Source organism: Punica granatum, chromosome 3 (genome assembly GCF_007655135.1).
Source record: "Punica granatum isolate Tunisia-2019 chromosome 3, ASM765513v2, whole genome shotgun sequence".
In the NCBI taxonomy this organism is placed as follows: Eukaryota; Viridiplantae; Streptophyta; class Magnoliopsida; order Myrtales; family Lythraceae; genus Punica; species Punica granatum.
In genome coordinates this window covers 2,039,925-2,067,410 of record NC_045129.1, presented here as the reverse complement: position 1 = coordinate 2,067,410, position 27,486 = coordinate 2,039,925, and the positions used below count along the sequence as shown (strand labels likewise).

The 27,486-nt window shown below is 40.1% G+C and overlaps 6 protein-coding genes and 1 long non-coding RNA gene across 13 annotated transcripts; 3 read left to right on the top strand and 4 right to left on the bottom strand.

The window, feature by feature from the left end:
- The first annotated feature begins 770 nt into the window (after positions 1–770).
- LOC116201974 (cytochrome P450 734A1-like) lies at positions 771–3,862 on the top strand. The gene is made up of 5 exons (XM_031533470.1): positions 771–1,173; positions 1,446–1,669; positions 1,761–2,017; positions 2,175–2,631; positions 3,149–3,862. Exons 1-5 carry the CDS (start codon positions 870–872, stop codon positions 3,572–3,574), a joined length of 1,668 nt encoding a protein of 555 aa, XP_031389330.1. The 5' UTR covers positions 771–869; the 3' UTR covers positions 3,575–3,862.
- A 2,915-nt stretch (positions 3,863–6,777) lies between these two features.
- LOC116201973 (protein arginine N-methyltransferase PRMT10) lies at positions 6,778–10,763 on the bottom strand. Its single transcript, XM_031533469.1, has 8 exons — positions 10,477–10,763; positions 9,849–10,041; positions 9,641–9,746; positions 8,969–9,158; positions 8,197–8,382; positions 7,823–7,906; positions 7,405–7,597; positions 6,778–7,212 (listed from the first exon to the last, which is right to left on the bottom strand). The coding sequence occupies exons 1-7, from the start codon at positions 10,672–10,674 to the stop codon at positions 7,421–7,423; spliced, it is 1,134 nt and encodes a 377-aa protein (XP_031389329.1). The 5' UTR covers positions 10,675–10,763; the 3' UTR covers positions 6,778–7,212; positions 7,405–7,420.
- Positions 10,764–11,895: 1,132 nt separating this feature from the next.
- LOC116201971 (tRNA-splicing endonuclease subunit Sen2-1-like) lies at positions 11,896–13,939 on the bottom strand. 4 transcript variants are annotated; one of them, XM_031533463.1, is made up of 3 exons: positions 13,604–13,938; positions 13,404–13,523; positions 11,896–12,867 (listed from the first exon to the last, which is right to left on the bottom strand). In XM_031533463.1, exon 3 carries the CDS (start codon positions 12,798–12,800, stop codon positions 12,069–12,071), a length of 732 nt encoding a protein of 243 aa, XP_031389323.1. In that variant the 5' UTR covers positions 12,801–12,867; positions 13,404–13,523; positions 13,604–13,938; the 3' UTR covers positions 11,896–12,068. The 4 variants fall into 4 exon arrangements, with proteins under 4 accessions (XP_031389323.1, XP_031389324.1, XP_031389325.1 ...); XM_031533464.1 differs by having other exon boundaries at positions 13,404–13,491; XM_031533465.1 differs by lacking the exon at positions 13,404–13,523 and having other exon boundaries at positions 11,896–12,852; positions 13,604–13,939.
- A 117-nt stretch (positions 13,940–14,056) lies between these two features.
- LOC116201972 (deSI-like protein At4g17486) lies at positions 14,057–16,533 on the bottom strand. Of its 2 annotated transcripts, none has more exons than XM_031533467.1 (4): positions 16,178–16,533; positions 15,082–15,369; positions 14,546–14,626; positions 14,057–14,456 (listed from the first exon to the last, which is right to left on the bottom strand). In XM_031533467.1, exons 1-4 carry the CDS (start codon positions 16,293–16,295, stop codon positions 14,317–14,319), a joined length of 627 nt encoding a protein of 208 aa, XP_031389327.1. In that variant the 5' UTR covers positions 16,296–16,533; the 3' UTR covers positions 14,057–14,316. The 2 variants fall into 2 exon arrangements, with proteins under 2 accessions (XP_031389327.1, XP_031389328.1); XM_031533468.1 differs by having other exon boundaries at positions 14,084–14,456; positions 16,187–16,520.
- Positions 16,534–17,158: 625 nt separating this feature from the next.
- LOC116201970 lies at positions 17,159–20,183 on the bottom strand. 3 transcript variants are annotated; one of them, XM_031533461.1, is made up of 4 exons: positions 19,651–20,183; positions 18,679–18,940; positions 17,662–18,585; positions 17,159–17,559 (listed from the first exon to the last, which is right to left on the bottom strand). In XM_031533461.1, the coding sequence occupies exons 2-3, from the start codon at positions 18,869–18,871 to the stop codon at positions 17,714–17,716; spliced, it is 1,065 nt and encodes a 354-aa protein (XP_031389321.1). In that variant the 5' UTR covers positions 18,872–18,940; positions 19,651–20,183; the 3' UTR covers positions 17,159–17,559; positions 17,662–17,713. The 3 variants fall into 3 exon arrangements, with proteins under 3 accessions (XP_031389321.1, XP_031389319.1, XP_031389320.1); XM_031533459.1 differs by having other exon boundaries at positions 17,662–18,940; positions 19,651–20,182; XM_031533460.1 differs by having other exon boundaries at positions 17,662–18,940; positions 19,939–20,182.
- A 1,237-nt stretch (positions 20,184–21,420) lies between these two features.
- LOC116198994 (protein BUNDLE SHEATH DEFECTIVE 2, chloroplastic) lies at positions 21,421–23,216 on the top strand. The gene is made up of 3 exons (XM_031529277.1): positions 21,421–21,672; positions 22,235–22,383; positions 22,982–23,216. The coding sequence occupies exons 1-3, from the start codon at positions 21,547–21,549 to the stop codon at positions 23,022–23,024; spliced, it is 318 nt and encodes a 105-aa protein (XP_031385137.1). The 5' UTR covers positions 21,421–21,546; the 3' UTR covers positions 23,025–23,216.
- Positions 23,217–25,219: 2,003 nt separating this feature from the next.
- Positions 25,220–26,775, top strand: LOC116201610. Its single transcript, XR_004155907.1, has 3 exons — positions 25,220–25,323; positions 25,424–25,581; positions 25,653–26,775. It is a non-coding gene; the product is annotated as an uncharacterized LOC116201610 (long non-coding RNA).
- The last annotated feature ends 711 nt before the right edge of the window (positions 26,776–27,486 follow it).

The window sequence follows — 27,486 nt, the reverse complement described above, 5'->3', positions numbered from 1 at the left end:
GCCCTACCGTTGCTTGATGGAATGATAAAACCGAACTTTGTAGATTGGTAATTAATGAAGAGTATCAGCTTGCATTTGATCGAATAATTAGGGATCAGCGGAAAAGTCAGAAATAAATTGGATTGATGGAAAGAAAAAAAATGAGAATTGTGTGTAATTCATTAAATTGTAGTTGACCTGTTGATTTTTATATATGTATATTACAAATTGTAGAAGTAGAAAGTATAACTATTATTTTTCAATATTGCCCAAAACAAAATAACATCGAAAATTAGAGACTACTTAAGTTAAGGGAAGTTTATAACCGAAAAAGTAAAAGAGCACGTATAGTATTCATATATTCTGTTAACTACCTACTACCCAAAACTTCTTTAATTCTCTCACTATGTCTATTTTCTGTTATCTCTAGGTCAACAGGCAAGAGAGTGCGCCAATACGCTAAACTCTCTTTTTTATTTTTCTTTCCTTTTTCTTGGGAGACATTACTTCCTTTCATTAATACATTTTAGTAGTGATAGCTTTAATTTAAAAAATAATATTCTCATCATATAATTAAAAGAACAAAGATTACAATATACCCCTCGCAATAAAAATGAGAGAGTATGAGATTTGTTAGGCATTAATTTTGTTAGTTGACGGTATTAATTTATTATCTATAAAATATAATATTTTTCTTGTGGTAAGACCTAAGGATAATAATTAACTAAATTATAAAGTAATATTTTTAAACAAGGTAGGAGGTCTCAAGCTAAGCCTTTGGCAACCTCATGATTGGGCGACCCTTGCTTCTCACCCTGAAGAGTGAAGACAGCACAAAGAGAAATTAAAGGGAAGCCAAGAAGAAGAGGAAGAAGCCTCTCTCCTCCGACATGGCGGATCATCATCGTCATCAGCGGCATCCCTGGCTCTCGATCTCAGCAGTGTCTCTGAGTCTGGTGGTGATCATTGTATCGGTGATCGTGGTGAGGCTTTGGTGGAAGCCCAGAAGGACAGTGAGGCACTTCTCGAGGCAAGGGATCAGAGGGCCCGCTTACCGGTTCTTCATCGGCAACGCCAAGGAGATCGAGAGGATGATGGTGAAGGCTTCCTCTCAGCCCATCCTGCCTCCCTCCTCCCCTCACAACATCCTCCCCAGGGTCCTCTCCTTCTACCACCACTGGAAGAAGATCTATGGTATTCTCCTTTTTCCGGTTTTCTAGTCCTCAGGAACAAAACAACTGGCATTTTTGTAATGGATGATCGATATCAAGCTCAAAAAATCAGTGTCGGGCGCGTTTCAAAAATTTCCACATTCTTGATATCTTATGTTTTGTCGAAACAAATATATAGAGAATTCTTCGTATTGTAAACAAATGATTTTCATGTTTTCGGCTTATAATAGTACTCATCTGCAATTTTATGAGTTCTTGTATTTTATGGCATGTTAATGATGCATGCACGCGCAGGTGCAACATTTCTGGTATGGTTTGGGCCCACAGCCCGTCTCACGGTCTCGGACCCGGACCTCATTCGAGAAGTTCTCATCTCAAAAGCGGAGTTCTACGAAAAGATCGAGCCGCACCCGCTCGTGAAGGAGCTCGAAGGCGATGGACTCCTCAGCCTCAAGGGAGATAAATGGGCTCAACACAGAAGAACTGTGGCTCCCACATTCCTAATGGAAAATCTCAAAGTAAGCTCATATGTTATATGGAAAATCGGAAATTCCTAGAAAGTCAAACTTAATTTTATCCTCATTAAACGATTTCTCCCTTTGGAAATAGCTGCTGTTGCCAGTGTTGTCAAAGAGTGTGGTCAACATGTTGACCAAATGGGAGGAAAAGTCAAAATCATGGGAAGATGTAATTGGAGTCGAAATTGAGGTTTCTGAGTGGTTTGAAACCCTAATGGAAGATGTAATCAGCAGAGTTGTGTTCGGATCCAGCTTCTATGAAGAGGGAAAGGCCATCTTTCAGCTCCAAGCTCAACAAGCAGATCTTGCTGCTCAGGCTTTCAAGAAAGTCTTCATCCCTGGTTATAGGTACAGTACTATCGATAGACGTTGAGCTCGCCCATGTTCCATTAATAGTGTCGTGTCGTCATGCCGATATGAGCATTACATTTACGATCGCTGCTTGTGAATTAATTAATGAGTATGATGATCGTAATCAGCTCTACTGTGTCATAACATCTTTTAGATATTTGCCCATTAAGAGAAATGTGCAATCTTGGAAACTCTATCGCGAAGTCAAGAGATCCCTGACAAGGCTCGTCCACCGCCGCTGCAGAGAACATAACGTGAGCAAGAGCATCAACTACGACCCCGCCGACAAACCCTCACGATACGCCACCGAAAACAATAATAGCGACAGTAATAACAGTGACAGCAACGACGACAGATGTCCAAAGGACTTGCTTGGGTTAATGATTGACCGAGGATTATGCTCCGGTAGCATGACCGAACAGGATGTCATGGAGGAATGCAAGACCTTCTTCTTCGCTGGGAAGCAAACGACTTCGAACCTGCTGACGTGGACGACCGTCCTGCTGGCTATGCATCCAGAGTGGCAGCAGCTGGCACGTGAGGAGGTGCTGACTGTGTGCGGGGCACGTGACTGCATGCCCTCCAAGGACGACATAGTGAGGCTGAAGAGGGTAAGTTAATTATAAACATACAAAAGACAAACATCCATAAAGTCCTTAATTAATTAATTAATTACATGAATTGATAAATACGTTTTCTTTCTTTTGTTGTCTCCCTTTTTTCTGTATCTTTTCCGGGAAATCTGAACGACCACCTTTGTTTTGTTTATGTTCGTGTACTTTATAGAACCTATATAACGGTCCCATATTTATGAGACAATTATCGACCTATTGGCTAATATTAATTCCCACTCGGAATAAAATCAAATTATTTATAACGATTTAACTTTAAGATTGAAGGAGAAATGATATTATAATTGATCAAAAAATAAAATTTAAGATTTTATATGTACATTATGACATGCTTCAGATTTAAACCTTTATATCATGACAATATAAGAGTATGTGATCTGAAAATCTTACTGATCAGCTCTTATTCATGTTTCCCGTGGCATATCTTTTGCAAAACCATTAAGAAGTATCAGTTCTTAATTAATTTGGTATTGTTTGGCCTACTAATTTGTTGCAGTTGAGCATGATCCTGAACGAATCACTGAGGTTGTACCCGCCAGCAATAGCGATGATCAGAAGGGCTAGATGCAGTGTCAATCTTGGTGGCTACAAGATCCCGCGCGGAACTGAGCTCCTGATCCCGATCTTGGCCGTCCATCATGACCAGGTCTTATGGGGGAGCGATGCGACAGAGTTCAACCCAGCCCGGTTCTCGACGGACTCTGCAGGGCCGCGGAGCCGGCCTGGGGCACTCATCCCATTCGGGCTAGGGGTCCGGACATGCATAGGCCAAAACCTAGTCCTCCTGCAAGCAAAGCTCACACTTGCACTGATGCTGCAAAAGTTCTCATTCCAGCTGGCCCCTTCTTATCAACATGCGCCTACGGTTCTAATGATGTTGTATCCACAGTTTGGCGCACCAATCATCTTCAGGCCCACATGAGGTGCAAGTTGAGACTTGAGAGACATATATAATCGACATATCACTATATGTGTGTGTGCGCGCCTATTTGGCTTTCTATTGTTATATATTGTATGGATTAATACACATATATACTTGTAGTAGGATTGATTAACTGCATTTTGTGAGAGCATAAACAAGGTTGGAAAGGTATGACGACAAATGTTGAGAAAAGAGATCTATATCTATATATATATACACACACACACACACATATATATATAGGACATGCAGTTAAATTTTATTGGATCATATTCAGGTTTGCAATTAAGAACCACACAACATGTTATATTTGGCCTTCGATAATTTTATGGTTTCTATAGGATTATGATGGAAGACATGTTTGTGTTTCGGTGAATTGTCCCACTATAAGAGCATATTATTGTTCGAGTTGATGGTGCTTTGGCTAGGGTTTTCATGCTAGTAGCCAAATCATATATAGACTTCCCCCTTCCCCATTATATATTGATCAAATTATCTTATTATAAACAACTGAATTAGTATAACTAAAGTATAAAAATTGATTAATTGTATTAGATCCATCAGCCTTCCTTATAACTAAATTTGAAAATGTTTGAAATCAAACTTGGACAAACTATAATTTCATCACTCGCCACTCGCCCATTTCTCTTATCAATCCATGGCTATTGCTTCTTTGCCTAACAAACAAACAGAAAGTAAGGGTTTTTAGTTATTATGACGAAAAGGGTGGTATATGGAGAAGAAATTATTTAAGAAAAACCTAGAGATTTGCGAAGAAGCTCCATTTTCTAGGGTTTTCAAAGACATCTCTCACTTCAATTATTCTTGTCGTATTTTCCCAAGAAAAGAAAAGAAAAATCATTTGACAATTAATTCTATTTTTTTATAAAAAAAAATTATGCCATGGAAAACTGGAAATCTGCTCCCCTATTTTTTTTAAAAAATATTATATATATATATATTATATTTCGATTACAAGAAAAACTCATGAACCTAGTACATTGAAATAAAAATCATAAATATCTAATGAAATGGCACGAGTAGTCCCACTAGATATTAAACCCGTGACCTCTTGATCACTAGGCGAGAGGTGCGACACTGCGCTATACCCTCTCTTGATATATTTATTATATGATATATTCTAGTATGAAACACTAAATAATGTCCAATGGTAGGACACATACTTTTTACATCCTTTAAGCAGTAAAACTTACATTCACTCGATCTCATCTTATAAATTTTTTTCATTTTTTTTTGCACGCATGCATGTGATTTATTTTATTATGCCTATAATTATACTTCTAAAGATAAGTTCTTCAACTTTCTGCTTTTTTTCATAGATAAACTTTTATAAAAATTTTGAGCTCTTCGATTTTATGTGTCTTAACATACGACAATATTTAACACCATATGAAGTGTGGTAATATTAAAGACAAAAAATATCTTTCCGTGATTGTAATTTTTAAATTTTTGTGCATAATCTTGACAATATTGGATTTTTCAATACTTAAATTAAATTCTCTTTTTTATATAATTTTTCCTTAATCTTATTTATGAAATTAAATTACCATTAATATTGTATATCTAATAGTATATTGTTAATCAATGTGTATTACTATTTAGCTCGGTGTGCAATTGTAAGTTACTATTTTCAACAATTCTTAACGAATATATTATATAATAAAATTAGCAAAGAAAAGATCACCTTTTATTCGGTGCAAGGCACGGGCTTCACGAGTAGTAAGCTAATAATTCAATTTAATTAATGATTGCTTCTAATTTCGGTTATTATAATATACTTATAATCTTTATATGCCACATAAAGGGATCGTGAATGTGTACACTTGTAGGTGATAAAGACACTCTCCCTAAGTTTTTGTTTAGAATTCAGAAGAGCCAAAGTTGCCTTTTAAGCACATCAAATCAATTAGTTGTATTATTTTCTCGTGGTGTATATATATATATATGTATATTTCCCCCATTTTTATGAGTGTTGGGCTATGATATATTGCACCCATTTATCTTGAAAAAAAAAAGTTTATTTTTTAAAATCCTCCAATGAACTTGTTCTAATATATTAATGTTTTGTTTAATTTATATAGGCACACAAGAAAAAAGAAGATTCACTAATTACAATGCATCACATAAACTACTCTTTTCTCGATCATCGGTGCACATAACTTAATAATTGGTATATAATATAGTGTCTAGACATTCTTTTGTGTGAATGGATTAAACCACATTCTTTTTCATACGCATATATGCATGTGTATGTATATACTTGTCCGCCCCCATGCATGTAGCCTAACAATCCGATGATATATTGAAATTAAATCAAGATGTGCAATGGTATCAAGTAGAAGCCTCGATCAGTATCTTATAGATAAAGCTGCAAGAAAGTTATATATATATATATATATATAATATATACATATACTGTCTTTTTTAAGTTCTCCTTAGTTTATGGTTGGAAGCAAGCACTACATTAATTAATTGATTCCTGTCTATATATCATTGTCTCATGAACGTACATGGAGTAAGTATTTGCTACATACGTATTTTGTGTATATATATATATAATTAAACGCAAGTGGTCCCATGGTTGCTAATATATATAAATAATATAATATACGTGTTATATATATATATATATATATATATATATTGATGTGATTATATTTTAAGGCAAAGCCAAACAGTGGAGGGTGGAAGGAAGCCTAAGCTAAGGTTATCCCTGCCGTGCCGCGCCCCCTGATTAATGGTACCTTGTCGGGCCGCTATACATTTGATTGATGGGCCTATGGGCTTAGCTAGGCCCCCACTTTATATCATTGGCAACACTTCTACTTTCACACTCCAATATTTAGCTTTCGGTTCTTTTTTTATTTTTTTTATTTTCCCTTTCCCTTCAACCTTTTCTTCTTTCTCTCTGTTCTTCCTTTTTTTTTTTTTTTTTTTTTAGATACAACTGACGATTTACACTAGAGTTGCCTTTCTACTGTACTGAGGACCCGACTCGAACTTGCTTTTGGATTTTCCGAGCAGTTTCCCGGATCGTTATGAAAACGTGGTTTGATAAGATAGTATCGAGCTGTTTATCTCCCCATAGTTTGGAGTTCGAATTCCGCTGAAAGTTTATGTGAAACATATTGATGATAAATGCATCCTACCTCATGATTCTTGTAAAACAACAAACCCACTTGTAAGTCTACTTTTGCTCTTGATCCCACACAGTAATAACATGCACTATACTATAGTCAACCTTAATCACTGTCCTTCCGGCTTAAGAAATAAATCTCTTCGAAGGTTTACGTGTTTCTTAAGTTCTCGAACTTAAGTAAGTCCTATGAACCAAAATATGTAAGGTATGAAGTCGCTTAATGTGGATTCCCACAAAACCGATCGTTATGATCTCATTTTTGACGTTTACAACAAGGTGACCAATGGTTTTTTCCCCAAAAGATAACACTTCCATTGAAATTCCAAACTATCTGTGTCGCAGAAAATGCTTCGAGGATGTTGACAGCATAAACTCTTACAACCTGCTGTCTGTTGGTAGTCCTCTGAGCCCTCAAAGGTAGACGAAAACAAGAGTTTGAAGACTGCATCCCCAAATTGTACATACCAATGTGGTGACCCTGCGAATGTGAACAATCCAAAACGAGGAAAAGATAAATTAAATTGATTTGAGCTTGTGGAGAGATACTTAGGGGATGGGTGGGAGCGGAAATCGTGGGCAAGTGATCAAATTTGAAGGAGAATAGTAAATAAATGGAGGACTGGAAAAAGGAGGGGATGAGGTTCGAGCAGGCAATTTAAGAGAAGTTTACCTTGTACTTGCATGGGTCAATCGATGTAGAACTTTTTCCTGAACGCCTGAAGCTGTTTGCCCAAAGGTTGGCAGATTTCGCAATCCAGGTCCATCTCCATCAACCGATGATTCTCCTTTGAGCGAGTCATTGAAAATGAAACATTTATATTGTCTCCTTCATCGACGCTAATCTGAGGATGCAAAAGGAACACCTGAAAAATGATGAGGCACTCATCAGTGAGAACCATGCTGAGGCAGCAAAGAATATTTTCTTCGTCTGACAGTACAAATGGCCTTCCTCCTGTCCTGTTAGTCATCCACGCCATAAATTTTAGAATACACATGCCGCCAACAAGTTTGATAAGTTTTGAGAAAACGACCCTTTCTAGGATAGATAATAAACAACTATGGATTCTCTTTGTTTTGCAGAGATAAACCTGTTGTCCCCAGTGAGTGCCACCATCAACACTGGGAGCAGTCGTCAACTCGATCTCCGCATGAGCCGGATCTTCCCTTCTTCCCTGCACTCCAAAACAGTAACATATTATTTTGATCCGTTCATCAATTACACGTTTATGAATAATTATAATCCTAATCTTAATTAGATAACGATAGGCAAAATTCAAATAACATTTATTGTATTTGACAGTCCTATTAAGCACATTCTTGTCCATTTTGACTATTTCGTTTTCTCACTACTAATTTATCATTTTATATCATCTAAAATATCTAAATTCAACAAAAAAATTACGTGTTTATTATGTGATTCTCAGTTCTCTGTTCAAACAGGGACTACAGAGTATCAGCTTACTCGAAAATGGACATCAAACCATCCACCAAAGCCGTTGAGTCTTGTGCCGCATACATTTATCGAAGAGGAAATATTAGACCTGACTTCCAAAATGTCATCGACTGTGGCAGTCAAACAATCTATTTCCTTCACGATGGCGGCACTCCCTATAACTTGATGTGGATGAAGGTTGTTCCACAGTGCTGTCTGCAAAAATCATAGCTTACTTTAGGCAGACACTAGATAATAACTAATAAGCAATAAGCAGACTGACTAAAAACATGTGCACGGAAAAGAAAGTCACCCAAACAAATGACTCTAAAAACCACTAGATGCACACACTAATTCTTATCATAGAATGATACCAGCAAAGATAATGACGGATATACGTGTTTATATCAATCAAAATCCATAATGCCTATTAGGTGTCACATAATCAAGATCATTACATGAGAAAATTTAGCCAATCATTATGTTTAACAAGAAATATTCAAAAACATAACACCAAAAGGATTTTCAGTGCAAGCAAGGGATATATGAAGTTCCTCAAAAACTAGTCAGACTAGCAATAGTTAATTAGACAAACGGATACCTGCAATCAAGATCTTAACAATCTCATACCTTTCTCTATCTATCATAAGATGCTAGGGTGTGTCTGTGCTCCTAATAAGACTGGGGGACACTCATTTTATGTATTTTAAATTTGGAATAAATATGCTCCAAATATTTTCTTTCTGAGTCGAAGAAGCAGACTCCAAAAGACAGATTTAGAAGGCCAGATCCTTGCACTCACCTGGAGATAGTACCTTTCCTGCTCTTCAGAAAAGGGCTTTGATAGAACACTCATATCAACGCCATAGTGAGTCCCGGTATCGTTCAAGAAACAATACCAGTCCTCCATAGATGCTTCATAATCATTCATCTTTTGCTCTCCTAATCTAGACCTTATAGGTGCCAACCACATACGTGCATGACTAGGATACCTGTAAAACCAAATTCTCTTGGGTCAACTTAGAAGTCCAGCAGCAAACCAACAAAGTAGTTGCACCAAATCACTCGAAACCAAACAAACTAATCAAAGGCTAAATAAAGATTTGCTTTGTTCTTATATTTTCTTGATGATTCAAAATTTTCTAAATTTTTACGAAACACAAGAATAGATTATTAGGTACCCAAACAAGTCTCGCCACCACAAATAAGGGCAATGTTTTTTCTCTCTTAAAAGTGTTTTAATCCACATCCACCAAAGGTTCTGACATTTCTCCAAGACAATGTTTAGCAATGTCAGAACAAGTTCCAGAAATTTAAATCAAAGAATGCTATCTTCATGATAAACAGGTCAAATATAATGCCATTACAGAAGGGGAAGAAGACATTAGAGAGAAACCCATTCGCAGGCAAGAAGACTAACCAACCAAAAACATATATAGATAAATGTATTCTCATAGTAATATGAAAAACTTACATGACTCCAGTAGGCTTCAGCCAACGGTCACGTGCACATATCACTGAATCAAACATGGACTCACGTAGAAGAAAATATCCCATCCACTCAGAAATAATAACATCAACTGCCCATCAATCAAGAGTATACGGTGAGTCCAAAAATGAGAACACCACATACGTATTAGAAATTCAGGAGTGGGGTGGGTATAAAAGGTAATGAATCAAACCTTTCTCAGGAAGAGTGATATCCTCAATAGAACCCTCAATCACCTCCACAACTTCTTGAAGGTTATTGGCTTTTACAAGAGAACGGGCATGCTCTGACATCTTTGTTGCTTCGACTGCATACACCTTCCTTGCTCCAGCTTGTGCTGACCAAATTGCAAGAATGCCGCTTCCAGTTCCTACATCCAACACCGTCTTCCCAAACAAACATCGAATCACAGCACTGCTTTAGTTAGAAAAGCTTCAAGCAAGCAAAGCATCAACGTATTCAACCATCATAACTATAAAAAAAAAAAAGGATTCTTCATACCATTTCTCTATCTAATCCCAAATGTAAGGCAAAAAAACTCACGCTTTCATCATCCTTCCACTACCATTTTTTTTTATATTAACAGGCATCATTTCCAGCTGCTGTATCAAAATTGTTTGATGACCAATGAACAGAATCTCAATCTTCATTTTACCAGCTAAAAGAACCACTTTATCAACGTAGAGCGAAATTAGCAGCTTGTTACTTCGCGGCCTCCATTAGTGATACCCAGAAGAGCTTCCATTAGCTCAGGCTGAATTACAAGCCGAAGCTACCGATAACAGAAAGAAAACTGGGTGCGAAAAGTTTGCTCAGCGCACCTTTCCGATGAAGTGGTGCTTGTTCTTAAAGATGGCGTCGTAGTAAGCGTCCATGCGAACTCGGTCCGAGAGCATTTCCTTCTGGTGGTAAAGGTAGGCGTACGTGCAGAAGTAGTTTGCGAAGTCCACGCCCTTGTCCACCGCTGCCGGAGCTCCGCCGTTCATGCCGGCGGCGCCGGCTCGGTCGCGGGAGCCCATTTTACTTACTGTGCGGAGGCAAGGAGGGAAAGAAGAGGAGGGGAGTTTTAGGCTTTTAGGGCAGCGCCGTTTTACTGGCGAAGGGTTTAAATCGTCTATATAGAGCCTCCGGCCGTCTGTTTCATTGTAAAGTTCGAACTTTATATTATAAAACATAATATTTTATAGAGGTGTGTACGGATATCGGGTATAACCCGAATTAATTGGAATCTACCTTAACGGATAAGTTCGGGTAGCTCATATTGAAAATAGAGTAGGTTCCGGGTATTAAAATTAGGAACCTGTAAAAATCGGTTTCAGTTTCGATTCCTGCCTACAGGTACTCGGAACCGGTTATTTATTAAAAAAAAAGTAAAGTTACTATCTTCTCTCTAATGAGTCAGAACAGAGACACTTTGTTATGTGAGATCGTATTATGGATGTTCAATTTTGTCGATGGATTGATGAGACATATTATTATTTCATTGTTGTGGATTAATCTAAATTTTGTTGATATTCTATTTGGCGTGATTACTGATTATGTATGTAACATTTTCGATTTTATTTATTGAGAGAAAATATTTACAGGTTCTAATAGGGTACCTGGAACCTGTGGTATAATACAGGTTTCGGGTAAGTTCCGGTTCCATGATTCAACAAGGTAGGGTCCGGGTATTATGAAAAATACAGGGTACCCGGAACCGATCGCCCCTAATATTTTACGATATTTATTTGTGAAAATATATAAAAGTTAATCATTAGATTCATTTGCTTAAATTAGAACTTTACTGTTGTAATTCGTAAAAATTTTGATTTCAAAACAGATGAAATTATTATATTATAACGGAAATTAGTACCCACAATCATCTTATAAAAATAAATTACTATATTATCACTCACATTTCTCGTAATTCAATATAATTTACTAAACACAACAACCTCGCGTTTCAAATTTTAATTCATAAAAAATTTTCATAATTAAACTTTCTCACGTTCCATGAAATCTATCAATACTCCAATCAAACGCTCCCTCAGTGTTTAGATTTTCAGGGAGCAATAATATCTTGCCACGTGTCAACAGGAAAATGCTTTTCATATTTCTGGTTGACTGGAAAATAGGGAATAGGACAATGAAAGCTTTGCTTCGGGTCCTTTACTTCAGTGAAACTGGAATAACGGGGAAACTTGTTTTTAGCTAGAAGCTTAAAGCAGGATTATCTCTTGATTAATCATCAAACGCGATCGCAAAGTCGAACATGAACTAAACATTGCCAATGCATCTGCTGTCTTTACATCCATGGTCTGTTACAACATGTCAAAGTCGAAAAAAGACTAATGAACACCTAAAGCCCAAGTCAAGAATCATGCTCATCCATGTTAATATCGTCCTACATCAGGAAGGCTTCCAGTAATCTTCACGGCTTAGTTCCACTCTCTGGGATCGTTTGATCTTCACGGCATTGTTCTGGATTCCATCGCGCTAAGATCCTTTCTTCCACGTGATATCCGTTCAAACATGAAGGAGAGGCTTCACCATGACCAGATTTATCAATGTAAAGTGCTAGGAGACCCTTAGCTACACTTCCACTGAGTCGAACAGAACAATGAAGATCAGACCAGACCCTTAACCGGCTTGATCCATCATCTCCTTCCTTGAGGACCAGAATGGCATACTCAGAGTGGACGAGGGATGGATGGTGACGATATGCAACAAAATCAACGCCATACTGAGATCCCAACCTCACAACCCAATTTTTGGCCCGAAGATGCGAGTATGCCCTGTAAGATTCAGGGAATGTACTCTTCCTATTTATCATGTATTGCCACAAGTCTTGAACAGCTTCAGGGCAATCATCTCGACAAAAAATCTCGAGGCACTTTAGGAAATAGCAGAGGTAGAAGGCCTCTTCCATGCCCAGCTGACACCAGTTCTTTTCTTTATCTGCCGTCAGCATAGGTCGACCGAAACACGCGGAATTCAGTAAGTCGCTCTGTTCCAAATCAACTGCAAGGATCACATTTGATCCAGATAGCAGGCCGCGAGCATTAGAGTCAACCAGGGATGACTGGAGCCGAGAGACTATTGCTGACATGGGATCAGAGAGGGCTTTCGCTTCGCAGCCCTTCCCTTTCCATCTTGGCCCCATAGCCTAGAGGAAGGAGCCGATATCGGATCTTGCAATCTTAGAGCTATGATACCTGCACAATAAACTCCTACCAGGAAATGAATATAAGGTTAAAATGTGATCAAGACACCAGAGAAAACACAAAAAAGTAATTTCAGCAACTAATATTTGCTGAGACTCGAAGCTGTTCACTTGATGCAGCTCACTCTTTGAACTCAAAACAAATCAGTGGCTTCAAAAAGTGGTCACTCTCCCATGTTTTCAGGTTCAAGCTCACTTACATAATCAAATAGAGGATGGATGGACTATTGTTCAGTAATCCGATGACAAAAGAACTCGCAGTCCTTCGAACCATCTACTTACTTTTAGAGATAATCAAATTCACATAAACATAGTCAATGGGAATTTGAGACAAGACAGAATCCACTCGGCTTCTAATATGAAGTACAAATCCATTAAGTATGAGGATCCCCGAACCTTTGACAGCAAAATTTATCCTTACACAGCACAAGAAGAGAAAAAAAAACTTTTTTTTTTATTTTGTTTTTTCATGACTAAAAAGAAAGCAACAGTTAGGAATTCGACAAACACCGAGAACTTGGGAAATTTAAAAAAAAAAAAAACCTTTTTTGACTTGGAGCATGTTGACATTGGTGGGTAAACTATAGGCACTGTAGAAACATTACATCGAACACTTGGCGAGCTATCCGCTCTGAACAGTTGAGATGAAAACCCAACGAGGAACTATACTGAGTCAGAGTATCCGTCAGATAAAGCGCGTCCTTTGAGTTGCATATGAACAAATAGGATAAGAGATTCGATACCTCGAAACTGAAAGGAACAAAAAACCAAGAACCGTGGCAGAATATGAATCCCGGGAAGGCTGCAGTGCAAGGGGGATGGACAGCACGACAGGGGCAGCCGGAATTTGATATGTCCGAGGTTGCAAAACGACCGAGGAACGTTAGGCCGCAGGGTAACTGATTTGCGCAGAAATATGCCCACGGTTTTTCGAAGTGGGCCTACAAACAGTCAGTCGACTCACTATATTTTACGGGAGTCCCCCCCCAACTCCGGAGTTGCACCACACCCGCAAGGCATCTGGGACCGTTGGCTTGGGGAGACATGAGTAACAAAGGAATTGTCCCCGTACACAGTCCGACCTCGATTGTAAGATTTTTTCTATGTTATAAAGTAACTTCTACCAACCATTAAAAATTTGAAGACGGAAAACCTGAAATTAGTGCCACGGACAGACGGATTGTGATGATCCCGTGTCACATAACATGTAAGAGTTTCCCTCATAATCAATGCCAGAGAACACATTGTCAATTCAAACCCAACAAAGAGGAAGAACGGAAAAGCCAAAAGAAAATGAAAAAAAGGGGAGGGTGGGGTTGAAGGTTAAAATACAATAAATGTCACAATGAACAAATTAGAGAGGTCTTGCATTTCCCCCCTGAAAACAACATAAAACAAACGTTACAACAGACACATCCTCGGAGGGCAACTTTGGTGTCCCTTTCAAGCTAAAGCTTCAAACTCTCGGCTCTTTAACGAAAGATACTTCTGAACTTGTGGTTGGAGATGATAGAAGGTGCTGCTCGGGATCAGCATCGTCTATTTCAGTCGATTCCTGAGGAGTGGTGGTAGACAAGGATTCCAACCCGTCTTCCTCTGCATGCAAAATGAGCATCAGGACCAATATTCGCAAGCAAAATATCACGCTATAGAAGTAAAGATTCATTGGGAGTTACAAGCCTTGCCTGAATTATCATGATACTCCAGTGACGGTTTAACACTTGTTACTTGAAGACTTTCGGGAAGAAGACAGCTGCATACAGCACCTAAAGGAAATCAGAAGTGTAAGTTCCCATACTGATTGCCAATACTCATTACATTCGCATAAATCTCGAGAATATCAGTGAATGGTTTAGTCCTCAATATCATTGAAACAGGTTAGAACACATTCTGAACAAGAAAAGTGATTCTGTGGTCTTGTTATTTCAAGATTCAAACTTACAGATATGTTCTTAGACTCGTAATGAACTGAAACAATTCATCGAGCCCTTACCAGTAGAAGATGATACGGCTGTTCAATATAGAATTCATGCATCTATGCATGTATGATGGTCATTGAATATGAGTAGTTTACAAACATATCTAATAGAGAAGCAACTTGCAAAAGAATGCAAAGAATATAAATGCGTCCACTTATAAGATAACGTAAGAAAACGGTTAAATGAAAGCATTCTGTGGAACTTTAAAATTCACCCAGTGGCAGAGATTTCAAAGAAGTTACCTATCCCTGCGAGCCTGTTCACCCACCCCGGGATTCCCCTTCCAGTCAATCTTCGAGAGAGATCATCAGTAAAGTGGTTGCAGTTCTTCGAGATGAGATGATATGTATCTCCATGGTATTCAGAAGCCATGTTCTCAATAAATGTCCGAAACACGGTTGAAGGCATGTTTACACGGCCCAATGAAATGGAGCATCTGTATATAAAACCTGGGCAGCTCCTCGGCTCCACTTCAAACACCCCACTTGCTGGGAACTCGTGAGCTCCAAAGCCGTATTCCTTGTCATGAACTGTGTGATAAAGTTTCAGATCACAGACTTATTGGACCTCTATGAATTTTCAGAGATACAGAGAAGAATCCTAAAGTCTGATAGACTGATTATCAACTGAAAGAAAAAAAAAATAAGTACATAAAAATTTGAGTACCCATGGTCTTTAGCATTTATCAAGGATTAGTTTGCGTTTTTGCATTTTTACCAAACAAATCTCAACTTTTATCCAAAACTCCCCAAGTGACTCTGCCTAAAGCTTAAAATACCACACTTGAGGTCCTTAACCAACACATTATGTATATCCGGACAGTATCTGAGCGCCTTCGACTAATTAGGTGAAAAGAAAGAAGAATAAGAATTCCCTAACATATTTCGACCTATTCTAGTATAGTCTCATCAATGTACGAAGAACATGTGCTGATCCAACGAAGGTGCACACGCTTCATTCAGAGAAACATAGGTGCTGATCAAGTGGATCAAAATTGCATAAAAAACGTTAACTTCCACAATTTCATCTCAAATTAGGAGCACCATACGTATGGTACAGTTTTCTTAGAACCAAACTCGAACTAAAGAGCAGCTGCTTTCATACTCTATGAAGGACCATAAAAATCGTTCTTAAGGAGCAGCTGAAAAGGTGCTCTGATTTCAGTATTTGCAGCAAAAATCGAGACATTGATGCAGCTGCAACAGCATAAATAACGCATGCCCGGATCACAAGGTTAGCCCAAATAAGCTCAGAGCACACCAAGAAGCTCGGGAAGACAAAGATTCGAGGTTAATAATGGAGGGACAAGGGAAAAAAAAAGAAAAAGAGGAAACTTTCTTCTTTGACCTTCAATGCCCGAATGGAAGATCCCAAAACCGAACCAATAGGTGTAGTTGTTGATGTCGGTGAGATCGTAGACGTTGAGCACCACCAGCGCCCCCCCATCTGCCCCCATTTCTTCAGCACAGAACCTAAAAATTTCCCCTTTCGGGTTCCGCGATTGGGTTGTTATGCGCTCATTCGGGGGATGAGGAGACGCCCCGGCGGAGGAGGAGACGGCTTAAGGTTCAAATCGAAAGGGAAGCAAAAGAAAAAGGGATTCTTTTTTCTCTCTCTTTTCTTTTTTTAATTTTTTTTTTTTGAGGGGTTTTTATTCTTCATCTTTCCTTTTCCCATCTTCCCGTGATCTTAGTGAACCAGAAATGTAGCTGAGTTGAGGCAGTTGAGGTCCGGTCCTAAATGAGACGAGAAGGTGGCAATGATTGTCGGGCGGGATCATTGTCGTCATAAACAAATAGTTCCCTCCGCCTGTTTTCCGTTTCCCGTATAGCAGGAATTTGGACGTGTTTGCAGTTCATGGATCATGTTCTAACACGGGAACTCGTACATACTCACACGCAATGGATCATGTTCTCTCCCGCGCTATGAGGATTCGCGCGCATTGTACTTAGTGGTCCATCTTCTACCACAGTCACCAAAAAGTGTTCATTTTTCCCGAATTTTCTTTCGTAGGGTAAGCACGGGAAGATAGTAGTTGATAACAGGCTCTCGTGATGAAATCTAGCCTAAAGTAGTATAAATTGTTGAGAAGTACGAATAGAGACTCAACCGGGGATGAAGTTATTTGTCACTCAAAGCGCGATTGATTCATCGAATATTACAGGGTTGCAGAAGCGAAAACCATAGGATTGTAGAAAGTCGGGTTTCCGCACGTTCTCAAATGGAACTCCATCACAGACGTGACATTGAAATCAGACCCGAACCCCTGCACAATTTGAGCCCTGCTTAAATTCTCCTCCCATCGAATAAGCGGGACACTTCAAATCAGTGAAGATTGTATTTCCTCCAGCAAAACATAGCATTTCAGAAATCTACATTTATTTCTCATGTATTCATCTAATGACAATAGCCCTCGCCAGTTGATGAGACTCCGGGGGCAGTAGCAGCCACCGAAGCTCACCCAATCGCGAAGGCCAATTCAGCATCACATTCGGAGACAATTTTATCTATCGCAAACAAACAAGGAGTTCAATAGCATCCAAACAAATGTACATTAATTCGTTTTAAGATTTCCAAGAAATTTTACAAATTGTTCCAACCCTCTTTGCCAACATCCGAGTAACTGGAAGCAGAAAGGATTGGTCGTCCCGTACTGCATAGAACGGGACATGTAAAGCAGAAAAACCGAGGAGCTGGATTAACCTCCTCTTTCATTCACCCTGAAAAACGAAGCACCAGAAGTAAATTTTACTACACTTGTTTCTATTTTGGCCAAATAGCAACAATATCAAATCATGAGAAGCAATGGGGGCATCTTATACCGATTGGAAGGACCCGCATCGGCTTGGATACGACTTCCAAAGGAACCTGCTGTCAGGGCTGGTCATCCGGAGTTGTCCTTCGTCTGGTACGCCGAAGCCGCCTCCAGGGACCCACTTCATCACCTGATGACTCGTTATCGTCCTCTGTGGAGAAAGAAATCGTCTCCCCATCATAGCTCTCACCCCATAATCTAGTTGACCTCCTCCTAAAACTCAGTTGAGCTCTTGCTCTAGAGGTACCGGACCAGCTGCTATTCCTTGAGCTTGACTCGGGCCTAAATACTCGTATGAGAAAAAAAACAGTCAGCCAACCCCTTTCATCCATGGGCAACAGGCTGTCTTCACCTCTTTCCTCCTCAAAGGAGGACTGGAGGGTACTGAGAAGGTCCCCAAGGTCCCTCTGTCGTTCCAATCTCCTCCAACTACGCTGTCTTTCTGGGTCAGCCTCAGTTGGCCGAACAGTAGGATGCTCGAGCCTAGCATGCTTTCTTAGGTCCATATAGGTCCCGGAAAATTCACAAGTCGCACATGCACAGCTTCTCGATTTCGCGTTCATATAGCGGCGAGCTGCGTCCACAACAATCCAGTCTTTGATCTGCCCTCGGCAGAGCGGGCATAGGAGCTTTGGATCAGCTGGATTCTCGGAAGGTGTCGTAACATGTCCATCTGCATGCTCTTCGTGCAGTTCAGTAACGGTCGACTCAGTGGGTGAGCTCATATTTGCAGGTGGACTATGTTCCCGCTGTGAAATATCCCCAGACAGATTAGCATTTGGAGGTGGACTTAGCTCTTGCAGTGGCAAGGTTTCATTTCCAAGTAGAGGTTCTTCTTCTTGGGGTATTTCAGGCGATGAACTTTCATTAACAAGAAGACTCTGCTCCTGTATTGGAGTTGTTGGGGTTGTTGGTGTTGTCGGTGTGCTCACTGCAAATGATTTGCGGAACTGGTCAAGACAGTTGGAATGTCGATAGCTTGTATCACACATATAAGGACGGCAGCCTTTATCGTGAGAAGTACATATGAGGAGAACGGCATTGTGAGGGTGTTCAATGCACACAGGGCACCTGGCTTCTTCCCATTCTTTGATATTTGCCTCAGTTTCAGAAGGAACTTTTGAGGATGGATGTTTTGTTCTACTGGAGCTGCAACGGAAAGGAGATGCCCTGCACCTATCAGAAGATACAGATCGCTCTCTTCTGTCCTTCGGCATCTTTCCAACGTCAGTGATATGCCCACAGACTCTCTAAGTTGGACTTTTAACAAGCCCAAAATACGCCAACTGCGGCAGATCCAAAGTAACATAACTAGTTAGAACTTGAAACTAGAACTCTAAGGCAGAAAAGGGTACAACCATAAAGGTAAGCCACTCACACAAATGACCAAATCAAACATGAAAAATCAACAGTTATATACATGCCAGACATTGTGGTACACAAGACATGATACTGAAAATTAAGCAAAACTGACACTCCAAAGACACTATAGTGAGGATATGAATGCCAACTAAACAAAGTGCCATGGACCATTTCAGCAGCAATCTCCCAAGAAGTTCAGGGAGTGAGAAAGGTGATGCAACTCGTATTTGTTGAAGCAATACCAGGAACAACCAATTGTATCAAACAACCAAATACTTACACTAAGTTCATTTCTCCTTATCAGAATAATGGAATGAGAACCAATATTCCTCCACATAATCTATATGTCTACATAATCTACATAAGTGAACAAAAGGGAAGCTTTCAAGCACTAAGAACAATGCCTATCCTTCTATGCCTCAATCAGCAAAACAATTACTGAAAAAGAAGAAGGGTCAATCTCTCTTAGCCAAATGAAAACGACAGAATCCCGAAAATCAACACAAATCTTAAAAGGAATTTCATCCCTTGTTGCCACAAGGTGACCTGATACAGCTTAGTACTTCACAAGAGGCTTAGTATAAACGAGCCAAGACTTCAATTTTCGAATTCAATCAAAAGAAGCGTAACATACACCGGAAACTAGGTCAGTCCCGAGCATCCACTAGGCAGACAGAAGGTACACCGCCGTCCACACATGCTACAGCTAGACAGAGGAAGCTCAAAGAACGACCCACGACATGCCCTGGACATAAGTAAAGAAGGGGAAGGGAAGAGCATCGCCTAAACCGGGTACAACACAGAATCGACGGAATCGCCCGAGAAACCGATTCACGCGACCGAACACGGCCAAGACTAAGGGACCGGCCAGATCCGGATCCGAGCAGACTGGAAGCTGGGCCGACAGATATCGGATTATTACCAGAACAAAGGACAAAGATGAAAGAATCTCAATCGGGTGATAATTCTTCCTAGAACTGGGACTTCGAAGTCCAAATCTCTCTCGATTTCGTTGGAAATCAGAACCGATTGACGAAGAATCGGCCCTCCGATGGAGAGGTAGAGACGAGTTCGGTGGCAGCTGCTGCTCCTTCTAGGGCTCCCTTCAGCAGCGCAGAGAGAGAGAGAGAGAGGGAGAGAGAGAGCTTGGAGGAAAACGTTGCAAAGAGAGACGACGAGGTATTTATATGGACCTTATGGTCCTTGGAAACCTTTTGTAGGAACGGTGGACTGACGTGGCAATTTGGCTCCTTTTTTATGTAATTATTATTCTTAATTAATTATTACAATTACATATATTTGTGCTGATATAGTTATAACGTAATTTCCCATTTTAGTTTGTTTATTATTAGGAGAAAAAAAAAGGGTAAACACCAAATGAATCAGAATCCGATTTCAAATTCTTCAACATAGTTGTTATGAATATACCAAATGTATGCTTGACATATATGCACTCCATCGAGAAATTAATAATACTCAAATAAGTCGAGCTTTATTTCTACCAGTAACTAAAACTACACTTACTTTGACATATTTGTATGTCAATTTTAGGCATAAGAATTTTTTTGGTGAATTAGGCATAATAATTTTATTGTATATATATATATAGTTTTATTAGCAACTGCAATTTATTATTATTATTATATATATAAGGAACCGTAGGATTAATAATACAACAATCCAATTAAGGAAAAAATCATGTATCATTACTAATAATTTTTTACCGAATCGGTGCATGACTTTATTATTCATAACCATTAGCTTATCTCGATTCTAATTGAAACCATGCATAATGAGCAGTAGTATTGTATAGCTCACATCATTGTCGTATCCTTAGAGCACGTAATTTCCCATGTTAGAGACTAAGAACGTACGAGGATCCATCGTAGGAGATGAGATTTTTTTTAATTAAGGGGAATGAGATCTGAATTTGTTAAATTTAAAAAAGAAAAAACTTGCGAGGGAAAAAGAAAAATAAAAGCATGCATGGTGCTTGATCTGCTGACGTGGAAATTCTGCCAAAAAGAATTTTTTAAAACAAATTTGAACGGAACTTGGAGTCGGCGCCGTTGTTACAGTTTGTGCCGATAAATGGAGCAAGCTGTCGGACACCGACGCGCTTCCCGGGGGTCTGAATCGCACGCTCTTATCAACGGACGAGCTTTGTCGCTGGGTTTGTCCTGTTTAAGTACAGCTACGGCATTGGAGGGGGCCCCATCGAACGTCAACCGGTCGACGCGCGGCTGCTCCTGCGCGGTCCGACCGGGTCACGTATTCCAAGAAAGTGAACCATCAACCACCTACTTGGCCTATTCTGTGACTGCAGCTTTCCACGTGTCAAATTCTGGTAGGGCGTACTACAGCTACCGTGGTTCGTGGTGAAGCACTTCATAATTTCTCGGCCCGTAAAGGCCAGAGCTTTAGCAACAGAGCTACTTATTCACTCGGTCGTTGGGAACTCGGGACGGAAAAACATGCCAACTGTTTGTGGAAAGGCCAGACAGAAGAAGTAGACTCATACCGTAAGGAGATGGTGCCACCGCAGCTGAGAGTGCTGGGTGGCAGCGCCGCCATAATCTTGGGCGGGTTCGTCACCATCAACGTCGTCTCTGCTGTCACAATGTCGGTGGTGCGAACGGTGACGGAGAGGAAAAGGGTAAATATGCATTCGAAGAACTTCCCGAACAGTGTAGAAACTTCCCACTTGGCTTTCTTGATGATTCCTCAATAGAGCTCAATCCTTTTACCATTTTTAGCTCTGGTCTTCGGAGGAAGCGAGAAAGCTACAAGCGCTATTTAGAATTTCAGTTCCTCTTCCGGAATTCTGGTTGACTGCTTCTTAGGACTTCTTTTTTAGTTGAAAATTCTAGACGGAAAATGATTTCTTTGTGTTGTTGGTCGGTTTTCGGAAAAGTTTACATTTTTACATTCTTAGGGATAAGAATGTTACTGCAGTGAAGGACCTTATCCATGCTATGCGGTGGTTAATTCAATCATTTTGTAGAGTTTCACTTGCTTTGTATGATGATCAATGCTTTGTGAAGTTTTCACATTTGGACCCCTTCAATGTCCTGTGTTGAGCTGATAATTGATGTGGCCTGAATCATGGAAATTCTCCCAAACAGCTGATGATTCAATCCCACTGTCTTGATTATCTATTTTCTTAAGGATCTGATTTTTATTTTATTGGTTTCTTGCGATCGATTTTGCTTCTTCAGAAGAAGATTTCATTGCCCTGTATGGTCTGCAAAGGCAAAGGATTCTACATTTGCAAGCTTTGCAGAGGGAACGCAACAATACAATGGTCTCCGCTTTATGATCCCGTTGCCATAAATCCCTGCGTTTGCCCAACATGTGAAGGAAACAGGTCAGTTGGAAAATAAATAAATAAAATCGTTCTTCCCAATCGATATCGAGTTGTAGGTTTTATAGCAGAGTAAGAGTAGATGGCTATTTTCTCGGGTAGCCCTGCGTTCAGTATCTAATATAATATATTTAGATGATAGAGGTTAGGAATTTATGAGTTTCAGTGTACCCATTTGATGTTTAGCCTCGGGTTATAAATAAACACAGCTTAGTTATGAGAATACAGCAGAGAATTTTAGCTAATCCATGAGCAGCTGATTGCCATGGGCAACTCCTTTTCCTTAGACCTAACGGCTGTGAGTTGACTTCGACATGTGATATTCCATTTCGCACTTGCACTTTTGGAAGTCAATATGGTACGGCTGGGCCTGTCTCGGCTGTATGAATACTGCTGAGATCTTTCTGATGAATCTCCCGGCCTTTAATTGCAGCTCCTTTGGTTGCAGTTAGAAAACTGCTTTGCACGCCATTTTCTGCGAAAACATGTTAATCAAAGCAAATAATGCTTGATCGCACCTTGAAAACATGCTTCTTGTTGAAAACACGGAAACCTTTTTTCTTTTAATCCTTGAATGAATGGACCTTTCTGTGTTTTGCAGGATACAACGCTGTCTCAATTGCTTGGGGAAGGGCTATAGTTGAGAGCATGACCATAGAGCGCTATGTTCTTCCTGTCCTTATCACGGGAATTTGTAATAACATTGAAAGGTTTGTAATGTAAATTACATTAGTTGATTACAGTGCGATTTCATCATCTGATCGATTGTATTGTCTGAATCAGACAACGACGAAGAACTTGCTCTGCACATCTAAATCTCAAATTCTTGAAAAGCACTTTATGTCCTTATTTGCGATGCTTGGTTTAGTAATCCTGAAGGCGTCTACGTAAAAATGGGATATTAGCCTTCTCAAAGGTCTTAACAAACGACTAATGAGCAAGGAGGTTATGATAGGAGATCGACTGTCAAGTCTTCCAGTATGAACCTCAAAGTCCTAATTGAAGGCATAAAATATTCGTCAGTCAAAATTGGACGCCTTACTTACTGTGTGCTGCAACCAGTCCAAAAGAATTGATAGATAATAGGGAATGGCCTTCCTGAAAGAAACTGAGGGATGTTTCCTCGAATTTCATCTCAACCGGTGAATGAAAATTCCGACAATGATGAGGAATTTTCTACTTAATACGTAGTGGGGGAGAAAAATCCGCCTAAATCCATACAGGTGCCTATCTGTAGGAACCTCGGATATAAAAATAAAATAAAATAAAATAAAAATAAGTCGGACGGAATCAATTACCATTAGGAATCCTATCGCGAACGCTCGTCTTGTTGGAATATAACACATATTTTGCCTCAAGGAGAGGAGAGCAGGTCATCTTTTGGCTTTTTCCAATTGTATTCTATCTATCCATCGTAGACTTGGCTACTGATTTCGTTTACGTGCTCTTCTCTTTTCTCGATTAGTTTCTGTTATCTCAACTTCAGCTTTTGATATTTGGAGGAGCTTGCTTGGCTGCTTCATTCTTTGCAAATTGTTAAATCATGGCGGAGACTGAACAGCCAGATAAGTCGAAGCAGAAGGGCCAAAGTTTCTTGTTTTCTGTTATGCTGCTGGTTCGTGATGTCTTTCGCGGTAGCTTGGGGTGCGGACACCCTGGAGGCAGGCAACACACTGAGGGACTGGGAGTTCCTGGATTCTCCGGATCAGCATTTCCAACTTAAATTCTTCAGTCCTAGTTTCTCCACGAATCGCTATCTCGGGATCCAGTACACGCAGGGTAGTGTAACAAGGATCGTTTGGGTTGCCAACAGGGCCAGGCCATTGACGGATTCTTCTGGAGTCCTTAATCTTATCAGGGACGGGGTCCTGTTGATTGGCTATAATGGCAACTCGATTGTTGTAAACTCGGATAGCATCCGGCCATGAGTCAGAGCCATAGCACGGGTATTAATCTGACACTTCTTGACAGCGGTAATTTAGTCCTAAGAGCAGAGCTTTGATTATCCGACGGATACCTTTCTACTTGGCATGAAACTTGGGTAGTTCGAACTGAAGAGTGGACGAGTCCGGCAAAGATTTCTAACTTCATGTGTTAGCCCGAGCATGCCTGCCTGGGGCATTCACTATGGGTGTGGACCCAAAAACACGAAGCGTCTCATTATTTGGAGACGAGGTAGACTTTATTGGCAAAGCGGGGACTGGCTTTAGCTTCTTTCCAGGAACAGGATTCTTTCCATTCGATGACAAACTCAACTTCTTGTATTTCACAACGGAAGACAAGAGCTACTTCACTCTTTTGATGCCCGAGGAGTATGTTTCGGCATGGATGACCCTGAACTCTACTGGTGGATTCGAGATGTCTAAGATTCATTTAGTAATTCATGGTCTCTTGTGGACTACTCATGTCTCATAAGGGTTGCATAGCGCTGGAAGCCTGGAACCATCTGAGTGCTCGAATGGAAACGATTTCATTCAAACGAGCGGATCAATGGCTCTGAGGGACGGAGACAACTTCATTCAAACGAGCGGATCAATGGCCGCGTGGAATGTAGATAATTCAAGTCTTGGGATCAGTGATTGCAAAGAAATGTGCAGGTTTGACTGCTCCTGCAATGCTTATGCTTCCTTCCGATCAGATGGTACTGGGCGTAGACTCTCAGAAGGACGAAACGGAAGTATTCCAGAACAAATACTGAATACTTTTACATCCGTGTAAGAGGTATGATGATTTATGATTCTCCTCTCAATTGATTTTGAATTTCCATATGATCTGCTGAAAAGCCTATGATTCTGTTCTAGGTTTCAATTTTAATTAGTTTGCTGTCTGAAACAGTCGATAACCATCCAATGAAGAAACGGCTTTGGGTATTTATCATTTTTCCGGTGATCTCTGCGCTACTTCTCATCTTGGTACTCTATTTCTGTAAGAGAATGAAGATAGGTAAGCTTTCTAGTTGATAGATGGGCATTGAATTTCTGCTTTCTAACTGGACTGGGTTGTAGAGGTGTATTAGCTTACATAGTAGATATTATCAATGCAGCCAGAATTGCACTTGGAACTGAAAGCGAACGGGAACCGGATGGGAATGAGAGAACTGATTTCCAGTCATTTAGTTTTTTCTTCCATACGAAGTGCAACAAATAATTTCTCCCTTGAAAACAAGCTCGGCCAGGGTGGTTTTGTGCCCCAGTGTATGAGGTAAAGATTTCCGTTTTTAAACATCCCATAAGCATGAGTAAATGATGGTGGCTGGCAATCTGCTCTTGCAGGGTAAATTGGCATCTTGACAAGAAATTGCAATCAAGAGACTCTCGAAGTTCTGGACAAGGATCAGAGGAATTCAAGAATGAAGTGTTACTAATCTCGAAGCTTCAGCACAAAAGTCGTGTTTGCCTTCTTGGTTGCTGCCCTCAAGGAGAAGAGAAGCTTCTAATATACGAGTACATGCCAAACAAAAGCTTGGATTCGTATCTTCTTGGTTGGTTGCTGCTGCTATCAATAAAGTTCTGGTTCGTATAATAGGTCTCTCAGTTCTGATACCTGCCACAAGTTATAACAGATTAGATGAAGAATGTATTGCTAGATTGGAGAAGAGGGTTTTACATCATCGAAAGGATTGTTCAGGGGTTTCTCTGCCTAGACAAGTATTCCCGGTTGAAAATCATCCATAGAGATTTGAAGACCAGCAATATCTTATTGGATGGGGAATTGAATCCCAAGATATCGGACTTTGGCACAGCAGGAATTTTCGGGGACAGTGAATCCCGACCAAATACAAACAGAATTGTTGGAACATAATGTGTTATCATCTGAAGCATTTGAATGTGGTGCTTCTTGTTCTAACATATTGTTGACCGCATTGAACAGCGGCTACATGTCTCCAGAATATGCGATGAATGGTCTGTTTTCTGTTGAGTCTGATGTGTTCAGCTTTGGGGTGATGATGCTCGAGATCGTCAGTGGCAAAAAAAAAACGTTACTCTTTATCATTGCGATCAATTAGTGAATCTATTGGTATATGTAAGTCATTGGACAACCTCTCTTGATTATCATCAACAACACTGTACAAAATTCAGTGTAAATGTCTTAACTTGTTAGGCATGTGATCTTTGGAAAGAAGGGCTGTGGAACTGATGGATCCGGGATTAGTAACCGAAGTACCCTCGAGCACTGAGGTTCTAAGGTGCATTCGAATCAGTCTCCTGTGTGTACGAGAAAACGAGTCCGATACACAGGAACATGTCTCATGTCTCGACTAAGCTGAGCAATGAGGTAATGACTCTTCCTGACCCGAAGCAACCTGCATTCTTCACGATTGTACATACCAGTGAAGAAGAAGAAGAAGAACCAACTGAAAATGTTCAGGTCTTCTCTGTCAACAACGTGAGTATCTCGGACGTAGATGCCGGATGATTAAGCAGATGCATGCTGCATTAAATTCTACCTTTCAGATTTCAAATGCGTGCTGCAGTGCCGTGTTAAGCAAGTCAAAGTCGAAGATAGAATGAAAACAATTAAACTTACATCAGCTGCTCACCGTGCCACACTGTCATATATTCTCTAGCATCACAGCTCATTGTTTCCACGGAAATCCTTGTACAGGAAGTACATTCGATTTACTCTGAAAGCGTTCACAGAGAAGTGATGGTGCGTCTTCCTGAGAAAGACTGAGATACGTTTCCTGGAAAGTCACCACCTCAACTGCTTGCTTCCATGCCAAGCATCTTAAAACTAAATCGCGCAATAACGGTTCATTCTTAACGACTTATACCTTAATGCTTGACGACGCTCAACCTCGACCGTTTTAGAATTCGGTGATAAACTTAAGAAACCTTTTACAGTCCCTGTAGTGGTTTTCGCATTCGACCAATTTTTTGGTCTTTATTATCCGTGAAAAATGTATTTCAGATAAGGCCAATTGAACATGGGCTTCACATGCATGTCAGATGCATTTCCAGCTTTACGGGCCTAGTGCATTCACAAGATGTGCAACTTTCTTGGGTCATAATTTCCGGGTCAACTCGTCGCTTGATTCGTCGGGTTAAGATGCAGCCAGTGTATGTACGTTCATTAGAAATGTCACGTGATTTTCAGTCCGATGGG

Coding starts and splice junctions, on each gene's coding strand:
- LOC116201974 (XM_031533470.1), top strand. CDS start 870: ATGGCGGATCATCATCGTCATCAGCGGCATCCCTGGCTCTCGATCTCA. Junction 1,174..1,445: donor CCACTGGAAGAAGATCTATG/GTATTCTCCTTT, acceptor ATGCACGCGCAG/GTGCAACATTTCTGGTATGG. Junction 2,632..3,148: donor ACATAGTGAGGCTGAAGAGG/GTAAGTTAATTA, acceptor AATTTGTTGCAG/TTGAGCATGATCCTGAACGA.
- LOC116201973 (XM_031533469.1), bottom strand. CDS start 10,674: ATGGGCTCCCGCGACCGAGCCGGCGCCGCCGGCATGAACGGCGGAGCT. Junction 9,159..9,640: donor CTGAAGCCTACTGGAGTCAT/GTAAGTTTTTCA, acceptor TTGGTTTTACAG/GTATCCTAGTCATGCACGTA. Junction 7,907..8,196: donor GGTTTGATGTCCATTTTCGA/GTAAGCTGATAC, acceptor TTTGGAGTGCAG/GGAAGAAGGGAAGATCCGGC.
- LOC116201971 (XM_031533465.1), bottom strand. CDS start 12,800: ATGGGGCCAAGATGGAAAGGGAAGGGCTGCGAAGCGAAAGCCCTCTCT.
- LOC116201972 (XM_031533467.1), bottom strand. CDS start 16,295: ATGGGGGCAGATGGGGGGGCGCTGGTGGTGCTCAACGTCTACGATCTC. Junction 15,370..16,177: donor GGGCATTGAAGGTCAAAGAA/GAAAGTTTCCTC, acceptor TTTATCACACAG/TTCATGACAAGGAATACGGC. Junction 14,627..15,081: donor GAACAGGCTCGCAGGGATAG/GTAACTTCTTTG, acceptor GATTTCCTTTAG/GTGCTGTATGCAGCTGTCTT.
- LOC116201970 (XM_031533459.1), bottom strand. CDS start 18,871: ATGCCGAAGGACAGAAGAGAGCGATCTGTATCTTCTGATAGGTGCAGG.
- LOC116198994 (XM_031529277.1), top strand. CDS start 21,547: ATGGTGCCACCGCAGCTGAGAGTGCTGGGTGGCAGCGCCGCCATAATC. Junction 21,673..22,234: donor CGGTGACGGAGAGGAAAAGG/GTAAATATGCAT, acceptor TTGCTTCTTCAG/AAGAAGATTTCATTGCCCTG. Junction 22,384..22,981: donor CCAACATGTGAAGGAAACAG/GTCAGTTGGAAA, acceptor TGTGTTTTGCAG/GATACAACGCTGTCTCAATT.